The sequence below is a fragment of the Poecilia latipinna genome, unplaced genomic scaffold (genome assembly GCF_001443285.1).
Source record: "Poecilia latipinna isolate Pla-1442-1.1 unplaced genomic scaffold, P_latipinna-1.0 Scaffold989, whole genome shotgun sequence".
Lineage (NCBI taxonomy): Eukaryota > Metazoa > Chordata > Actinopteri > Cyprinodontiformes > Poeciliidae > Poecilia > Poecilia latipinna.
Window position 1 is genome coordinate 220,734 of NW_015113605.1, and position 13,905 is coordinate 234,638.

The 13,905-nt window shown below is 42.4% G+C and overlaps 2 protein-coding genes across 3 annotated transcripts; one reads left to right on the forward strand and one right to left on the reverse strand.

Moving 5' to 3' along the window:
• Positions 1–4: 4 nt before the first annotated feature.
• On the reverse strand, positions 5–5,882 carry tmem242 (transmembrane protein 242). Of its 2 annotated transcripts, none has more exons than XM_015050385.1 (5): positions 5,804–5,882; positions 3,563–3,688; positions 2,815–2,915; positions 1,270–1,407; positions 5–1,028 (listed from the first exon to the last, which is right to left on the reverse strand). In XM_015050385.1, exons 2-5 carry the CDS (start codon positions 3,645–3,647, stop codon positions 894–896), a joined length of 459 nt encoding a protein of 152 aa, XP_014905871.1. In that variant the 5' UTR covers positions 3,648–3,688; positions 5,804–5,882; the 3' UTR covers positions 5–893. The 2 variants fall into 2 exon arrangements, with proteins under 2 accessions (XP_014905871.1, XP_014905872.1); XM_015050386.1 differs by lacking the exon at positions 5,804–5,882 and adding an exon at positions 4,798–4,873.
• Positions 4,810–13,566, forward strand: zdhhc14 (zDHHC palmitoyltransferase 14). The gene is made up of 9 exons (XM_015050380.1): positions 4,810–5,102; positions 5,794–5,954; positions 6,871–7,014; positions 7,150–7,287; positions 9,084–9,132; positions 10,070–10,172; positions 10,245–10,354; positions 11,275–11,383; positions 11,897–13,566. Exons 1-9 carry the CDS (start codon positions 4,810–4,812, stop codon positions 12,320–12,322), a joined length of 1,533 nt encoding a protein of 510 aa, XP_014905866.1. The 3' UTR covers positions 12,323–13,566.
• The last annotated feature ends 339 nt before the right edge of the window (positions 13,567–13,905 follow it).

A 13,905-nucleotide genomic window follows, 5' to 3' on the forward strand; every position in this document is an offset into this window, starting at 1 on the left:
TTTCTTACCATTCTTGACTTTTCCTAAGTTGGAAAAATCAGGATAATCTTTTTCAAGTCTCAAAGTGTTTTTCTCCAGAAATATCTGGTAAACCCAATGGAACCGAGCATCGAGCCCTGAGGAACTCCATGCAGTTGCTGAAAACCTGTGGTGGGCACCGCTAACTAAAAAGTTAGCTGTGCTAACTCTAAAACATGAATCGTGAACATTAGATCTGCTAACACTATAGCGCTACAACAACATAGTATTCAGAAGAAGCTAATGCTGAAGCACTAACTTTTTCTTCCAAAAATGTAAAAATCTGCATTCATCTTTAGTTATATTCCTTAGTTTTACTATTCTTGCTTGCAACTTTACACTCAAAAAATCATGCCTATTTATAAGTCACATTGATCAGTCCCACCACCATTTCATGATCAATTTTGTAATTTTTTTTCAATCAAAATTACTGATAAAATTGTTGTTTGACTTTTTGTTACTTGCCGTATTAATTGGAGGAAATAACTTGACATCAAATAAGGCAATACTTGCGTAACATTTGCAGAGGTTTGTTGATTTTGTGTGATCACAAAAATCTGGAGGGACTGATTAATGTGATTTGCCTTTAAACTGGTAACTTGATAAAACATTTAAACACAAATGTTTTCTTGAAGGTTCTACTATGTGTTCCTTTGGAGATTAGACGGCCACATAAGTAGCTTTGGTGAGTCAGATTTGGCTCCCGGGCCTTAAGTTTGACACATATCAGAAAAAAATCCTCCATAAAACTTAAAATTTCACAACATTTAAATATTTTTTATTTACAATATGTGACTGTTATTGTTCTGGTATGACTTTATCTTCATAATTTTACATTTCCCAGCTGTAAAATCTCCACAGGGTCAGAATGGTTTTCAGTCTCTGGCTGATCCCTGTGGTTTGGACCCTAAGATGGCGTCCCAGTCCAGCGGTTCTGATCCGGCTGCGGCCTCTGGATTCCTCGGGATGGCCGGGAAGAACGACTCCATCTTCTGTCTGAATTCTGCCAACTGCAAGAGACATGGAAAGGATCAGAAACCTGCAAACATCCCACAATATGTCCTCTAAACTGAGCTGCTTCCAGAAAAATACTTTAAATATTTATTCACCTTTTTAACCAATGTAAACATTTTTTTTTATTTTACACATTAATTTGAAGTCATTTTCAGTTATTTTTGTGAATTTCAATCAATTGTTTGAATTTTCTCCAGATATAATCCAAACTTTCCTGTCTATTAGAAACAAACGTACGCTGTGGATGCCGAGAGCTTTCCACACGGCGACGCTGAGCAGACCCACTCCACACCAGGCGTACAGGGAGCCCCAGCCCAGCGCTCTGAGGGCCAGGGAGGCCCCGGACTCGGGGGCCACGGCTGTCGCTGCCACACCCTGCAGAGGAAACAGGTTTTCAGCAGCTGGTTGGGTTCATGTTACCTTAAGAAGGAGATTTTCCTTCTATCTGCCAAAGCTGTCTGATGGCAACCAATAGGATTCTAGAGACGGTAACCATGGCGATGTTAGAAGAAGCACTAGAATTTCTGTTCTAGCACAGGAAACTTTATGACCAAATATGGACAGAACTCTGCAAACGTCCAATCAGATCTCAGGGGGCACATGACTCCTGCTGAGGAAATCGTTCACACTAACAGAGTCGCTCGCAGTTTGGCCCCTGAATCTTTAACCATTTTAGATTTTGGCCCTTGAATATTTGATCTTTTTTTAACTTTGGCCCTTTTGTCATAAGATTTTTACACTTTGGCCCCTGATGAAGGTTTAATTCCAGAGAGAAATATGATTTCCTGACGTATTTCGGTTCGGTTCTGTTTTCTAGTAAACGTACACAAAGCTGCCGGGGCCCCCAGCTCAAATCAAATCTCCCGTCAGACGACAAAGCCCGCTGTGTGATGGAAATAGAACGGAGGAACAGCGGCCGGATTGTTCGCCTCAGAAGGACCAGAACTGCCGCCTCCTTCTCAGAACCGCCACCAGATCGAGAGTCAGGAGGGAAACGGACGTCATCGTTTCACAAACAGCTTTAACTTTTCAAACCGGATTAGTAGGAAGAGTGATGCTCTGGAGTTCACACCAAACATCAGGCCGTTCTGCTTAAACTCACACCAAATCCTCCTAATATCAGAATATTAGCAGAATAAATCCAGACATTTGTAAAATTGTTTCTAAGTTCTGCTACCAGTAACAATTAAAGGTGAAGTATGTCCTGATTTGTAAAATGGACACTAAATTGTAACTACAAGGTAATTAAAACTCCTCATTTTGTGTTTATTTGTTTTTGTGTAGGAGACAAAATAACTACTTCATTCTACAAATGATCACTTTTTTCTCATATTAGGACTAAATTATCGTATGGTTATTTGTCGTGCGACTTTATTCTCATAATTTTTTTCTCATATTACGACTTTCTTTTCATATTATTACAACTCCATTCTCGTAACTTATAAAATTACAACTTTTCTCGAATTATAACTTTATTATTGTAATATGACTTCTCTTGGTATTACGACTTTCTTCTAGTATTATTACAACTTTATTCTCTCAATCTTGTAACTTTTTCTTGAATTATTGACTTTTCTTGTCTTATTACTTTATTCTCAAATTATGACATTTTTTGGAATATAACTTTATTCTCATATGACTTTTTTTCTCAAATTATTTTTAGTTTACTGTCGTATGTCTGTTTTCCCATAAAGTTGTGACTTTAGTCTTGTGATTAATTTTTTCCCAGTCTGGCTCCATTCTTCTTTCTGGAAAACATTTTTCCTGCTGGGCTGACTTTACCTTACTGAACCACTCTGGGCTCTTCTTCTTGGCCAGCGCCAGCGTGGAGCCGAACCCAGCGATCATCCCCGCCGAGGCCACTGTGGTCAGAAACACCGCACCTGCAAACAGGAAGCCAGGTGAGGAGTGATGCCGCAGCAAACGGGAAGTCAGTTGAGCTGTGATGTCACAGGATTCAGCTGCTAAATCACCAATCACTGACATAAAGGGGGAAAACAGGAGATTCTCTGTGTTTGGACATCGGTACCAGGTTCTGCTGATGACCCAGTTTGGACCAAGCTTCAAATTTGATAAACAGAGGAGATAATAGTGCAAAACAAGCCCGCAGCATCACACCTCCACCACCATGCTTGGAGGGATTTATGAAGCTAGTTAGCTTCCTTCCTGTTTTGTTGTGAATAATCCAAATGTTTGTTGATATGTGTCATACTCATGTTATTATAAGTGCTTTGACATCAATAAAATAGAAAACACACTGAAACTGAAAAGTGCTGTTCTCCAATGTCACGGTGTCTTTCTGATCTGATATTACACGAAAACAGTGGAATCAGAGTTTTGTCTTGGTGGGTAAATTATCAGCGGAATAGTTGGGGGCATTTCAAAAAGTCCTCCTTATACATGTCAGTGACCCCTGACCTCTGCAGCCGCACTCAGGTGAGCTGAACCTTAAATCGATAGATTTTTGACTGAAGTTCGGCGGCAGCGGCTCCGTTTGGTTTTAACCTCCATTCAATCTGCAGCTGCTCACCTTTTAACACATGATGTCCGTCCTTTTCATCAGTATCACGGTTTGTTCTGACAACAGAGTCTCCGCCAACATCCGCGACCGTCATGCTGTTTCGGTCCGTCTCCGTAAAACGTCCGGGTACAAACACTAAAAATAGGAATCAGATATTATTTTCCAGGGAATTAGTGAAGAAACCCCACAGAAATATGACAACTTCACTGAAGATACCTTATAGGTTTTTATTTTCACTGCGTTTTAACGACTAACCATTTTAACCAGAAGATAAAGAGCCAGAATCCTGAACCAAAGATCGTTTATTACTTCTTGAGGCGGATTAAACTGGACACTGAAAGCAAGGGACTCACTACAGTATAATATCTTTTAAAATATAATATTTTACATATAGAAAGCAGCTATGAAAGCAATGTAAATGTAAAAACGTTAAATAGAATATATTTTAAATATGAATTCCAGCTTGAAATAAAAGTGGGCTAAGAAGATGCCATGTTATTTTAAAAAACGAGCTTTAAATAATAAAGCTGCTTTCATCAAGTTAAAATGTCCTCATACCATAAATAAATAATTACAAGAAGCGCTTATTTGCTATAGTGGTTACAAATATTTTGTCATAAATTGTTGAGGAAGTTCTAGATACTTTTCAAACTTACAATTTTTAGTAAAGTTTAATTTTTGTTTGTTTGTTTATTTATTTATTTGTTTGTTTGTTTGTTTGTTTGTTTGTTTGTTTGTTTTTCAAGAAATTTTGTTTTCATTTCATATTTTCTTAATAACCTGACAGACAAAACTGAAGGATAAATACGCTAAGGATGGTCAACAAAGCCCTCCGTTTTGACTGGAAGGTTGTTTTTTGTGTGTAGTGACACATCCTGGTGGTGATAGAGGATCTCCGCAGGCTCCAGCGGCTCTGCGGAGGATCGGGATGCTCTTCACCTCCTCCTCTTCCTCTTCCTCCTCATCCTTTTCCTCCTTTCCACGGACGCGGACCATCTGAACGCCCGGTAACCTGGATCACACCCACTCCCATCTAGAACCGGAACCAGTTCACATCCAGGGACTGAGTCCGGAGAAGACGGATATGGTACCGAACCGGAGGTTCTAGCGCGTGCATTTGTTTACAGAACAAATTAATTGTAACAGTGATAAAACCCGGTGGCTTCTGTTTGGGTTCGTGATGGAAATACGGGCTCATCCGCGCGCGCACCTTTGATTATCGTTTCATCTCCGCGCGCGCTCACCTGTCAGGACTCATGTCTCAGATCCAGCACGCGGTTCCGGACGCACCGATCCGGTACACGCAGATCTGCACCCGCAGCAGCAGCTGCTCCTCCCCGCAGACCTCATCCTCCGCCGCCGCCGCCGGCACCGAGCCGCCGTCCTGCACCGGACACCGCGGCCGGACCCCCCGCAGGAAGTGGCAGGTGTTCCCGGGGCGGAACCGGTTCTACTGCGACGGGCGGGTGATGATGGCGCGGCAGACCGGGGTGTTCTACCTGACCCTGGTGCTCATCCTCCTCACCAGCGGCCTCTTCTTCGCCTTCGAGTGAGTCACGTTTGGGCTTAAAGTTTGTATTTCAGAATATTTAGATGGGAAAACTTTACGTTAAACTTTAAATGTTTGTAAAAGTGGAGATTATAATCCTAAATTCATTCAATCTGAAGAGTTGGGTTTTGATTCAGCCTCTTTCTGACACATTTTACACACTTTGGGCCCCTGAATTACTATTCAGCAACATTCTGGGCCCCCAACTTATTGGAAACTTTCACTTTTGGCCTCTAACCTGTTGATTAACACCTTTGGGCCCCTAATTTGTTGGTGATAAACATTCTGGGCCCCTAACTTTTGAAATCTAACAATCTGGGCCCCTAATTTGTTGGTGATAAACATTCTGGGCCCCTAACTTTTGAAATCTAACAATCTGGGCCCCTAATTTGTTGGTGATTAACACATTAGCCCTTAACTTTTGAAATTTAGCATTTTAGGCCCTTTATGTGTTGGTAATTAGGCCCCTGAATTATTGGTAATTAACAATCTGGGCCCCTAATTTATTTGTAATTAACACATTGGCCCCTAACTTTTGTAATATAACATTTTGGGCCCCTGACTTGTTGCTAATTAACATTGGGCCCCAACCTCAATAAAAATGATAACTTGTCTCAATGTTTTGTTTCCTCCTGCTGTATCGAGCTCTCTGATTGGTCGAAGCGCTCAGCCCGTCTCTCTGTGTCCTCAGCTGTCCCTACCTGGCGTCCAATCTGAGTCCGGCCATCCCGGCCGTCGGCGCCGTCCTCTTCGTCTTCGTCATGGGGATGCTGTTCAGGGCGAGCTTCAGCGACCCCGGCGTCCTGCCCAGGGCGACGCCCGACGAGGCCGCCGACCTGGAGAGGCAGATCGGTAACCATGGAGACACAGATTAGTGGGCTTGTTGCAGAAGTCTGGAGTTTGTTGTTGTTCAGCAGTTTCCCTCCTCCTTCGCGCCGTCGGAGCGCTGAGTCACATGTCGCCTCCTGGTTTCCATGGAAACTGAAAGTCGCCGTCTATTTCTGGAAGTCGGTCATTCCCTGATTTACTTCCTGATGCAGAGAGACGGAGACGATCAAACATGGAGGACGATGATGGCGACTCCGTCAGAGGAAGAAGAAGACAGGAGCCGCCATTTTGTTTCTGAAACTCTAGGAAGTTCTCCTGATTCCAGATAAACAAATTCATCCATCAAAGATACATCCAACCATCTAAACATCCAACCACCCTTCTAAGCATCCATCCATCCATCCATCCAACCACTCATCCAAACATCCAACAAATCCACTCATCTATGTATCCATTTGTCCATCCATCCTTCTAAACGTCTGTTTGTCCATCCAACCATTCACCATCCATCATCCATTTATCCATGCATCTAAACATCCATCCATCCAAATATTCATCCACTAAACATCCAACCACTCATCCATCCATCAAAGTTTTTATCTTTATTTTATTTTTATTTTATTTCTATCTAGTCGCTCTACTTCAGGAGTCATTTGTATTTCAGTTTTCCTCTTTGACCTCTTAGATCTTGACCTCTCAGGCCTTTGACCTCTTAGATCTTGACCTCTTAGATCTTGACCTCTTAGATCTTGACCTCTTAGATCTTGACCTCTTAGATCTTGACCTCTCAGGTCTTGACCTCTCAGGTCTTGACCTCTTAGATCTTGACCTCTCAGGTCTTGACCTCTCAGGTCTTGACCTCTCAGGTCTTGACCTCTGAGGTCAGAGTGTGTTGTACCAGCAGCTGTCACCTCGTCTCTGAGCTGTTGTTTGTTTTCAGACTCGACCGGCTGCTCCAAGCCTCCGCCTCGCACCAGAGAGGTTCTCATCAACGGTCAGACCGTCAAGCTCAAGTACTGCTTCACCTGCAAGATCTTCCGGCCGCCGCGGGCGTCCCACTGCAGCCTCTGTGACAACTGTGTCGGTCAGTTTACCTCGTATGTTTCTGCTTCCTGTCACTTTCAGCCATGGATTTACATTTTTCTCCAATCTTTCATTGAATCTCGGGTTTCTCCAGGTTCTTTAAGCACTAATTTTTGCCAGTTTTTTGTTGCTGCAGAGCGTTTCGACCATCACTGCCCCTGGGTGGGGAACTGCGTCGGACGGAGGAACTACCGCTTCTTCTACCTCTTCATCCTCTCCCTCTCCTTCCTCACCATCTTCATCTTCGCCTTCGTCATCACACACGTCGTCCTCAGTGAGTAACCGAGCTTCTGCCGCCTCCTCACATTGTTTTCTGTTGTGACTCAGCAGCTAATCTCTTTAGAAATCTGCTGAAAGGTTTCTAATATTCAGGAGACAAAACTTTGAGAAAGTGTTAAATAATCCAACCTTTATTTCACAGATTACAATGAAAGAGTGTTTAGGTAATTATCCCACTAAAAATTAGATAATTATGTTGCATAAAATGAGATCAGAGTGACAGGGAGAGGCAGCTATGCATAAAAATACAGAAAAACAGAAAAAAAGTCGCACTTCAACCGTTTTTGTTTAATTGACCTAATTAAAACCTGATTTTTCTTATAATTCCTGATTTTTTGAAAACTGGAAAATGGTTTAGGTTAACTTCCAAAATCACAATTTTCAAGTCAGAAAATGTTATTTTGCTCCAGAAAACATTAAAAACAATAATAGGATCAGGCATAAAACCATGAGGATCTCCATTCAGATGCTAAAAACCTGTGGCTGTTACAGCTAAAGCTAGTTGTGCTAGCCCTAAATCTCTAATCATAAACATTAGTTCTGCTAATGCTAATGTGTTACAACAACATAGTATTTAGTTGAAGCTAATGCTAAGGCGCTAAGTTAAAAACGTTGATACCCACCATGCGTCAATGAAACAACACATTTTCAAAGTTGCAAAAGCACTAAACTAAAAATTAGCAGAAGTATTTTTACCGCTCATGAAATCTGATATAAACTCACAGAACCATCATTTTTGGATAATTCATCCCAGTTTTGATTTGTTTTTTCCTTTTTTCCTTGAGGAACTTCATGCAGTTCATGCAGCTAAAAACTACTGGTTGTACCGCTAATCTGCAATAGCACAACTAATCCTGAATATTAGTTGTGCTAAAGCTTTAAAACAACATAGTATTTAGTGGAAGCTATTGCTAAAGCGCTAACTACAACAATGTTGATGCCCACCATGTAAATGTAAACAATGCAAAACTATTTCAAAGTTAGCTTTCAATGCTAGCTCTGCTGTTAGCGGCTTGTTTGCCATCCACTGCTAAAAACTGATACAGAACAGTTTTTTGATCATTCAGGGTGAATCTATTTCATGTTTCCTGCTGTTTTTGTGTTGGAAAGGTTTAAACCCGTCACGTTAACTAATTTCACTCCACTGAACCCGGGGGTAGAAAGCAGTTTCTGTGCTGACGGAGGTTTAACCCTGATCACTGGTTTCTGGGGATTTTTCCTGTCATCAACCAGACTCTCTTCTCAGGCTGTTAAAGTTGTTTATGTGGCCCGAAGCTCCAAACTCCAGAGCTGTGAGGCTTTTTAACAACCAGCAGACTGTCTCAGATAAACTCGTGTTTTCTTCTGAGCGCTCCTTGTTTTCTGTTTTTAGCAGCGCTGCTATAAAAAGATGCAGCACAGAGTGGTGACTTTGATCTGCATGAAATTAACTGCAGCCTCTGACGCCTTCACTTCTCCTCAGCGTCTTTGTGTGTTTAAAACACAAAAACAATCCCTCAAAGGTTAAAACTTTGAAATGTTTCTGTGGTTTTCTCATGATTTTTGACCCTTTCCAGTTGCTTGGTTTCCTGTCTTCACACCTCGCTAACTCCATTAGCTCAATGAGATTTAGCTTGTTTTAGCAATAAAATCTTTTTCTGTCTGACTGTGGAGGACTGTTTTTAGATTTAGCTTAAAAACAGCAACATCTTCATGGTGATTCAGATCTTCACTGTAAAACAGAAATATTGGGATGAATGGGTGAACTTTATTAATGAAGTTATGAATCTCTTCTTCTTTGTTGTTTTCCAGGATCAAACCGGACCGGATTCCTGACCACACTCAAAGACAGTCCAGCTAGATATCCTTCAGAGACCAAAGGTTCTGCTTGTTGAGCCAGTAAAAGTTCTGAAACAAAACAAACCGCTTCTTTTGACAGAAACGTCACATTTATACATATAAAACACAAAATTACTTTATTGTGAATCCAGTCTTGACTAAAAAAATCAAGCTGAAAGTGTGGCTGGATGTGCAGCCATTAGCATAGCTGTAAAAGTGGCGATAAACTTAGCTATAAGTGTAAGCATAGTCGTTAGCATGGCTGTTTAAGTGTAGCCGTAAGAGTTATTTTGTTAGCGTATTCGTTAGCATAGCTGTAGGCAAAGCTGGATGTGTAGCCGTTAGTGTAGCCATAAAAGTGGTGTTAAACTTAACCACTACTGTAGCCATAAGCATGACTGTGTGAGTGCAGCTGTTAGCATGGCTGTAAGAGTGGCTGTATGTGTAACTGTTAGTGTGGCTGTAAAGTTACCATTAGCACAGCCGTAAAAGTTACGATAAATGTAGCCGTTAGGATAGCCATAAGCATCTTTATGCTTGGCTGTAAGCGAAGCTTTTAGCGTGGCTGTAAAACTGGCTGTAAACATAACGGTTAGCATAGCTGTTAGCTGGGATTCATCATCTATTTGGCTGTAAGCAGAACCAATCTGATCAGGAAAAGCTGTAAACATTCAGCCTTTCCAACATGGAGTTCAGATCTGACACAGAAAATCCACCACAGGCATTAATTAGCTCCCATACAGCCCCTCCCCTCCCCGTTTCTGATAAATCAATCCCTGATGCTGCCACCATCTACAGCTCGATATGTCCTGTAATGCACTGCCAAGGTCAAAGTGTCGCCATCCTGACAGGGACATCGGCTTCCCTGATGGGGGAAATGAATCAAATCCAGATGAAACATTTCAGTTTGTTTTCGAGTCGTGAGCCTCCATGTTTGACTCCTTCACTCCGCGCTGCACCATCCTGGAGGTGGTGGTGTGCTTCTTCTCCGTCTGGTCCATTGTGGGCCTGTCGGGCTTCCATACCTACCTTATCAGCTCCAACCAGACCACCAACGAGGACGTGAGTATCCCAGCGCTCCCAGTTAGACCAACACGACCGATCTGATGGATTAACCCCGGTGTTCCCGTTCAGATCAAAGGAACCTGGTCCAAAAAGGAGGGAAAGGACAATTACAACCCCTACAGCTACGGAAATGTCCTGACCAACTGCTGCGCGGCGCTTTGTGGGCCGCTGCCTCCCAGGTCAGCAGTAAACCAGCACTAATGCTGGTACAGGTAACCATGGCAACCACAGATAACTCAGGTAACCAGAGGTAAAGCCATTACCAAGATCAAGGCTAAAGTCTGTCATGGTAACTGATTTAGCTGGACGATAAAATATCCCAGAAGTTATTGAGATAAACGATAATATTGTGCTTTGACACTATTTTCAACTAATATAATGCAAGAAGATATTCTCAAAAATCAATAAATTTAATGTGTTAATGAACATTGAACACTGGAACTTAAGACATTTTAAATATCCAGAACAAATAAACAAAACAAAAAATAAAATGGACTGAAAAAGGGGCTAGTTGAGGCCAAAGCACCAGATCTTTGGTAGAAAAAGAAAAACGATAAATCATGCAAATGGAAATTATTGAGTTTGTTTAAATTTTTGTGGGGTTACTAGATTTATTGCTTATTGCAACAGAGCATATATGAAATAGGACTAAAATCTGGGTCAGAAAACAAAAATAAACAACTAAAAACCTAAATCTTGACTAAAATCTGCTTCAGAATCAGGACTAAAAAGAATTTCAGTCAGAACTAAACAAAACCAGAAATCATTACCTAAATCAGGAGAACTATTTTTTATTTAAACATTTCAGCCTAGTCCCACCACTAATATTAATATAGACAGAGGAAAAAACAGACACAAAAACCTCTGAACTTCTGAATAACAGCTGTGGATTTCAGGTCAGGAGGGAATCACCATAGCAACCAGTGACCAACCACATTTTGTGTATTAGCTATAATCATTAGCTATAATTCATAGCTAATGATAATAAAAGATAGAAACCTTTAATATTGCTAGTTGCTGCTGCCATTCAACTTATCTGGGATCATCAGTTTGGGTTTGGAGCCGTGACCTCTGACCTCTCTTCTTGTTTGTGTGCCAGTCTGATTGACAGGAGGGGTCTGATCCAGGCCGACACGCCGCAGACCGCGCACCAGTCCAACGGGACCGGCGGCGGCAGCTACGCCCCCACGCAGCTCCACAGTCACATGGTAGGTGGATATCACCCAGGGTGGCTGCAACACGGGGGCGGAACTTCCTGCCAATTCTGCTGCTTTCACGCAGCAAAGATTTCCTTTGTGCCGCTGACATTTTACATTTACTAGTACATCGTTCCCACAAGTCTGAACCGGAGGTGATCCAGCACCACGTCACTGAACCGTCAGCTTGGTAGGAAAGCTTAGTGCAAAGCCTAGCTGAACCATGGCTTCCATAGTGACACTCTTCATCAATGTGCAAGAGAAAGAGACATCAACAAAATGGCTGCTGTCAGGATTGATCTGTATGAGACAGAGAATATGGCTTGTTTATTGTTGTCATAGCAACTCCATAGCAATGGTCATGACAATTGGTTACCTACCAAGACGGCTACCAGCTGCAAAGTTCCCAGGAGTGTTACATTACATGCTGTGTATATCTATAAAACGATGGCGGCACAAACGATTTGGTCAGATCTGAATAAGTTTGGGTTCCAGCTTCACTCCGGTCTCCTCCTGTCCTCCCAGTGCGACCAGGACCAGTGCCTCCAGAGCACCAAGTTCGTCCTGCAGGCCGCCGCCACGCCGCTGCTCCACAGCGACCCCGTTGTTCTGCCGCCTCTCCCCGCCAAGCCTGCCTCGCTGGGCGGGCCCTGCGCCTACCTGGCCCCCGCCCAGCCGACGCTGCCGTCCTGCGCCGGAGACGTCCTGACCCTGAGGGACACCGCCGTCGACTCCCACTGCCACCATCACCTGCACCTGCACCACCTGCACCACCACCAGCACTTTGCCAGCCCTGAGGAGACGCCCTGCGGGACACCGCAGGGAGCCCTGCCCTGCCCCGCCCACATGCACCTGCAGCACCCGGCACCGCCGGTCCGGTATGACCCCGTGACCCAGGACTCACTGCACGAAGACTCGGTCAGAGGATTGGTGAAACTCAGCTCCGTCTGAACCACCGGACAGAAAAACTTCAGGAATGTAACAAAAAACCTTTATAATGACTAAGAACTGATTTATTTTTTATTTTTATTGCTTCTGAGTTTCTAATTCCACCTGTTCAGAGTTTAATTTGGAGCTGCGAAAGTTCACATTTTCACTTTTTGGTGTATTTTATATGAAAAAACAAAACACAAAGTTTTTCATCGGTGGAGAAATGGAAGTCAGACGGTGGTGGGAGAGATATTTGGAGCTAAATACAATACAATCCTGGAAGTGCTGGGATGGCCTAGTCCAAGGGTGGGCAATCCTGGTCCTGAAGGGCTGGTGTCCTGCAACTCTTAGACATCTCACTGGTCCAACACACTTGAGTCCAACAGCTGAGTCACCTCCCAAGTGCAGTCAGGTTCTCCAGAGTCCTGCTAACGACCTCATTATTTGACTCAGGTGTGTTGAAGTAGATACATCTAAAAGTTGCAGGAGACCGGCCCTCGTGGCCTGGAGTTGTCCACCTCTGGCCTAGTCAAACTCCAACTGAGAATCTGCTAAATGTGAAAACTTTCAGAATGAGTTTGAGATGTTTTGTGAAGAGGAAATGTTCAAAGCTGAACAAGAAAAACCTGCAACTGGAACAGAGTCAAAAATTTTCTGAATAAAAAAAGCATGCCACACTTTTCAGATTTACTTCCACTTGCCAGTGAGGGACTACTTTGTGTTCCTAATAAAATACACTGAAGTTTTTGGTTTTTAATGTGGCAGAATGTGGAAAAGGTCGATGCGTATTAATACTTCCACAGGGTTCTGGGTTCATCAGTGCTTTTATTTTGAAATTCAGAACTTTGGGTTGTTTGGTTTCAGGTGTTTAATGCATTCAGGTGACGCAGTTTGAGCTGCACCGGGACCAAAGCTGGACTTCTCTTCTTTCTACCTTCATCTTCCTCCTCAGAGAGGAATTTATTGGACTTTAAATCCAGAATAAGCTACTTGATGATGATGATGACTCCTTCTTCTTCTTTGATTGCTTCTGCAGAGCTATGGAGCTGATGTGGCCCAGCTACACTGCCACACACAGTGTCAAGTTTTATACCGATGATGTCGTCACTGCATTAAATTAAACCATTCTGTGATTTTATTGTGAAGGTCATATATTGTTTCCTTGCTGAAACCCTTCACATTAAAAGATCCGCTGATAAACTTTTACAGAGAAAAACTGAAGTTATCAAACTCCTCAGAGAGAAATAAACCAAACATTTCCTAAATATGTTGTCAGTTTATATTTGATCATTTCTGTTTATTACTATATGGTCCATGGAGTTTAACATTTATTGTGGGTAGTCAGCCTGCAAAATATAATTCCACAAAAATAGAAATGAGGCAAAAGTAAACAAAAAACAAACAATGGAGTTCATCTAACATGAAATGTGTGCATAAAAATAACATTTTAATGAAAATAAATAATATTGTCTCAAAAATCAGGAGTAAGTTTGCATGCAATCAAATTTATAACCAACTGAATTTTAATTAAAATAGGAATATTTGTAAATGGAGTAAAACATGTCGGGCACCCAGGCCGCTAGGTGGCAGACTTAAACTTCCGT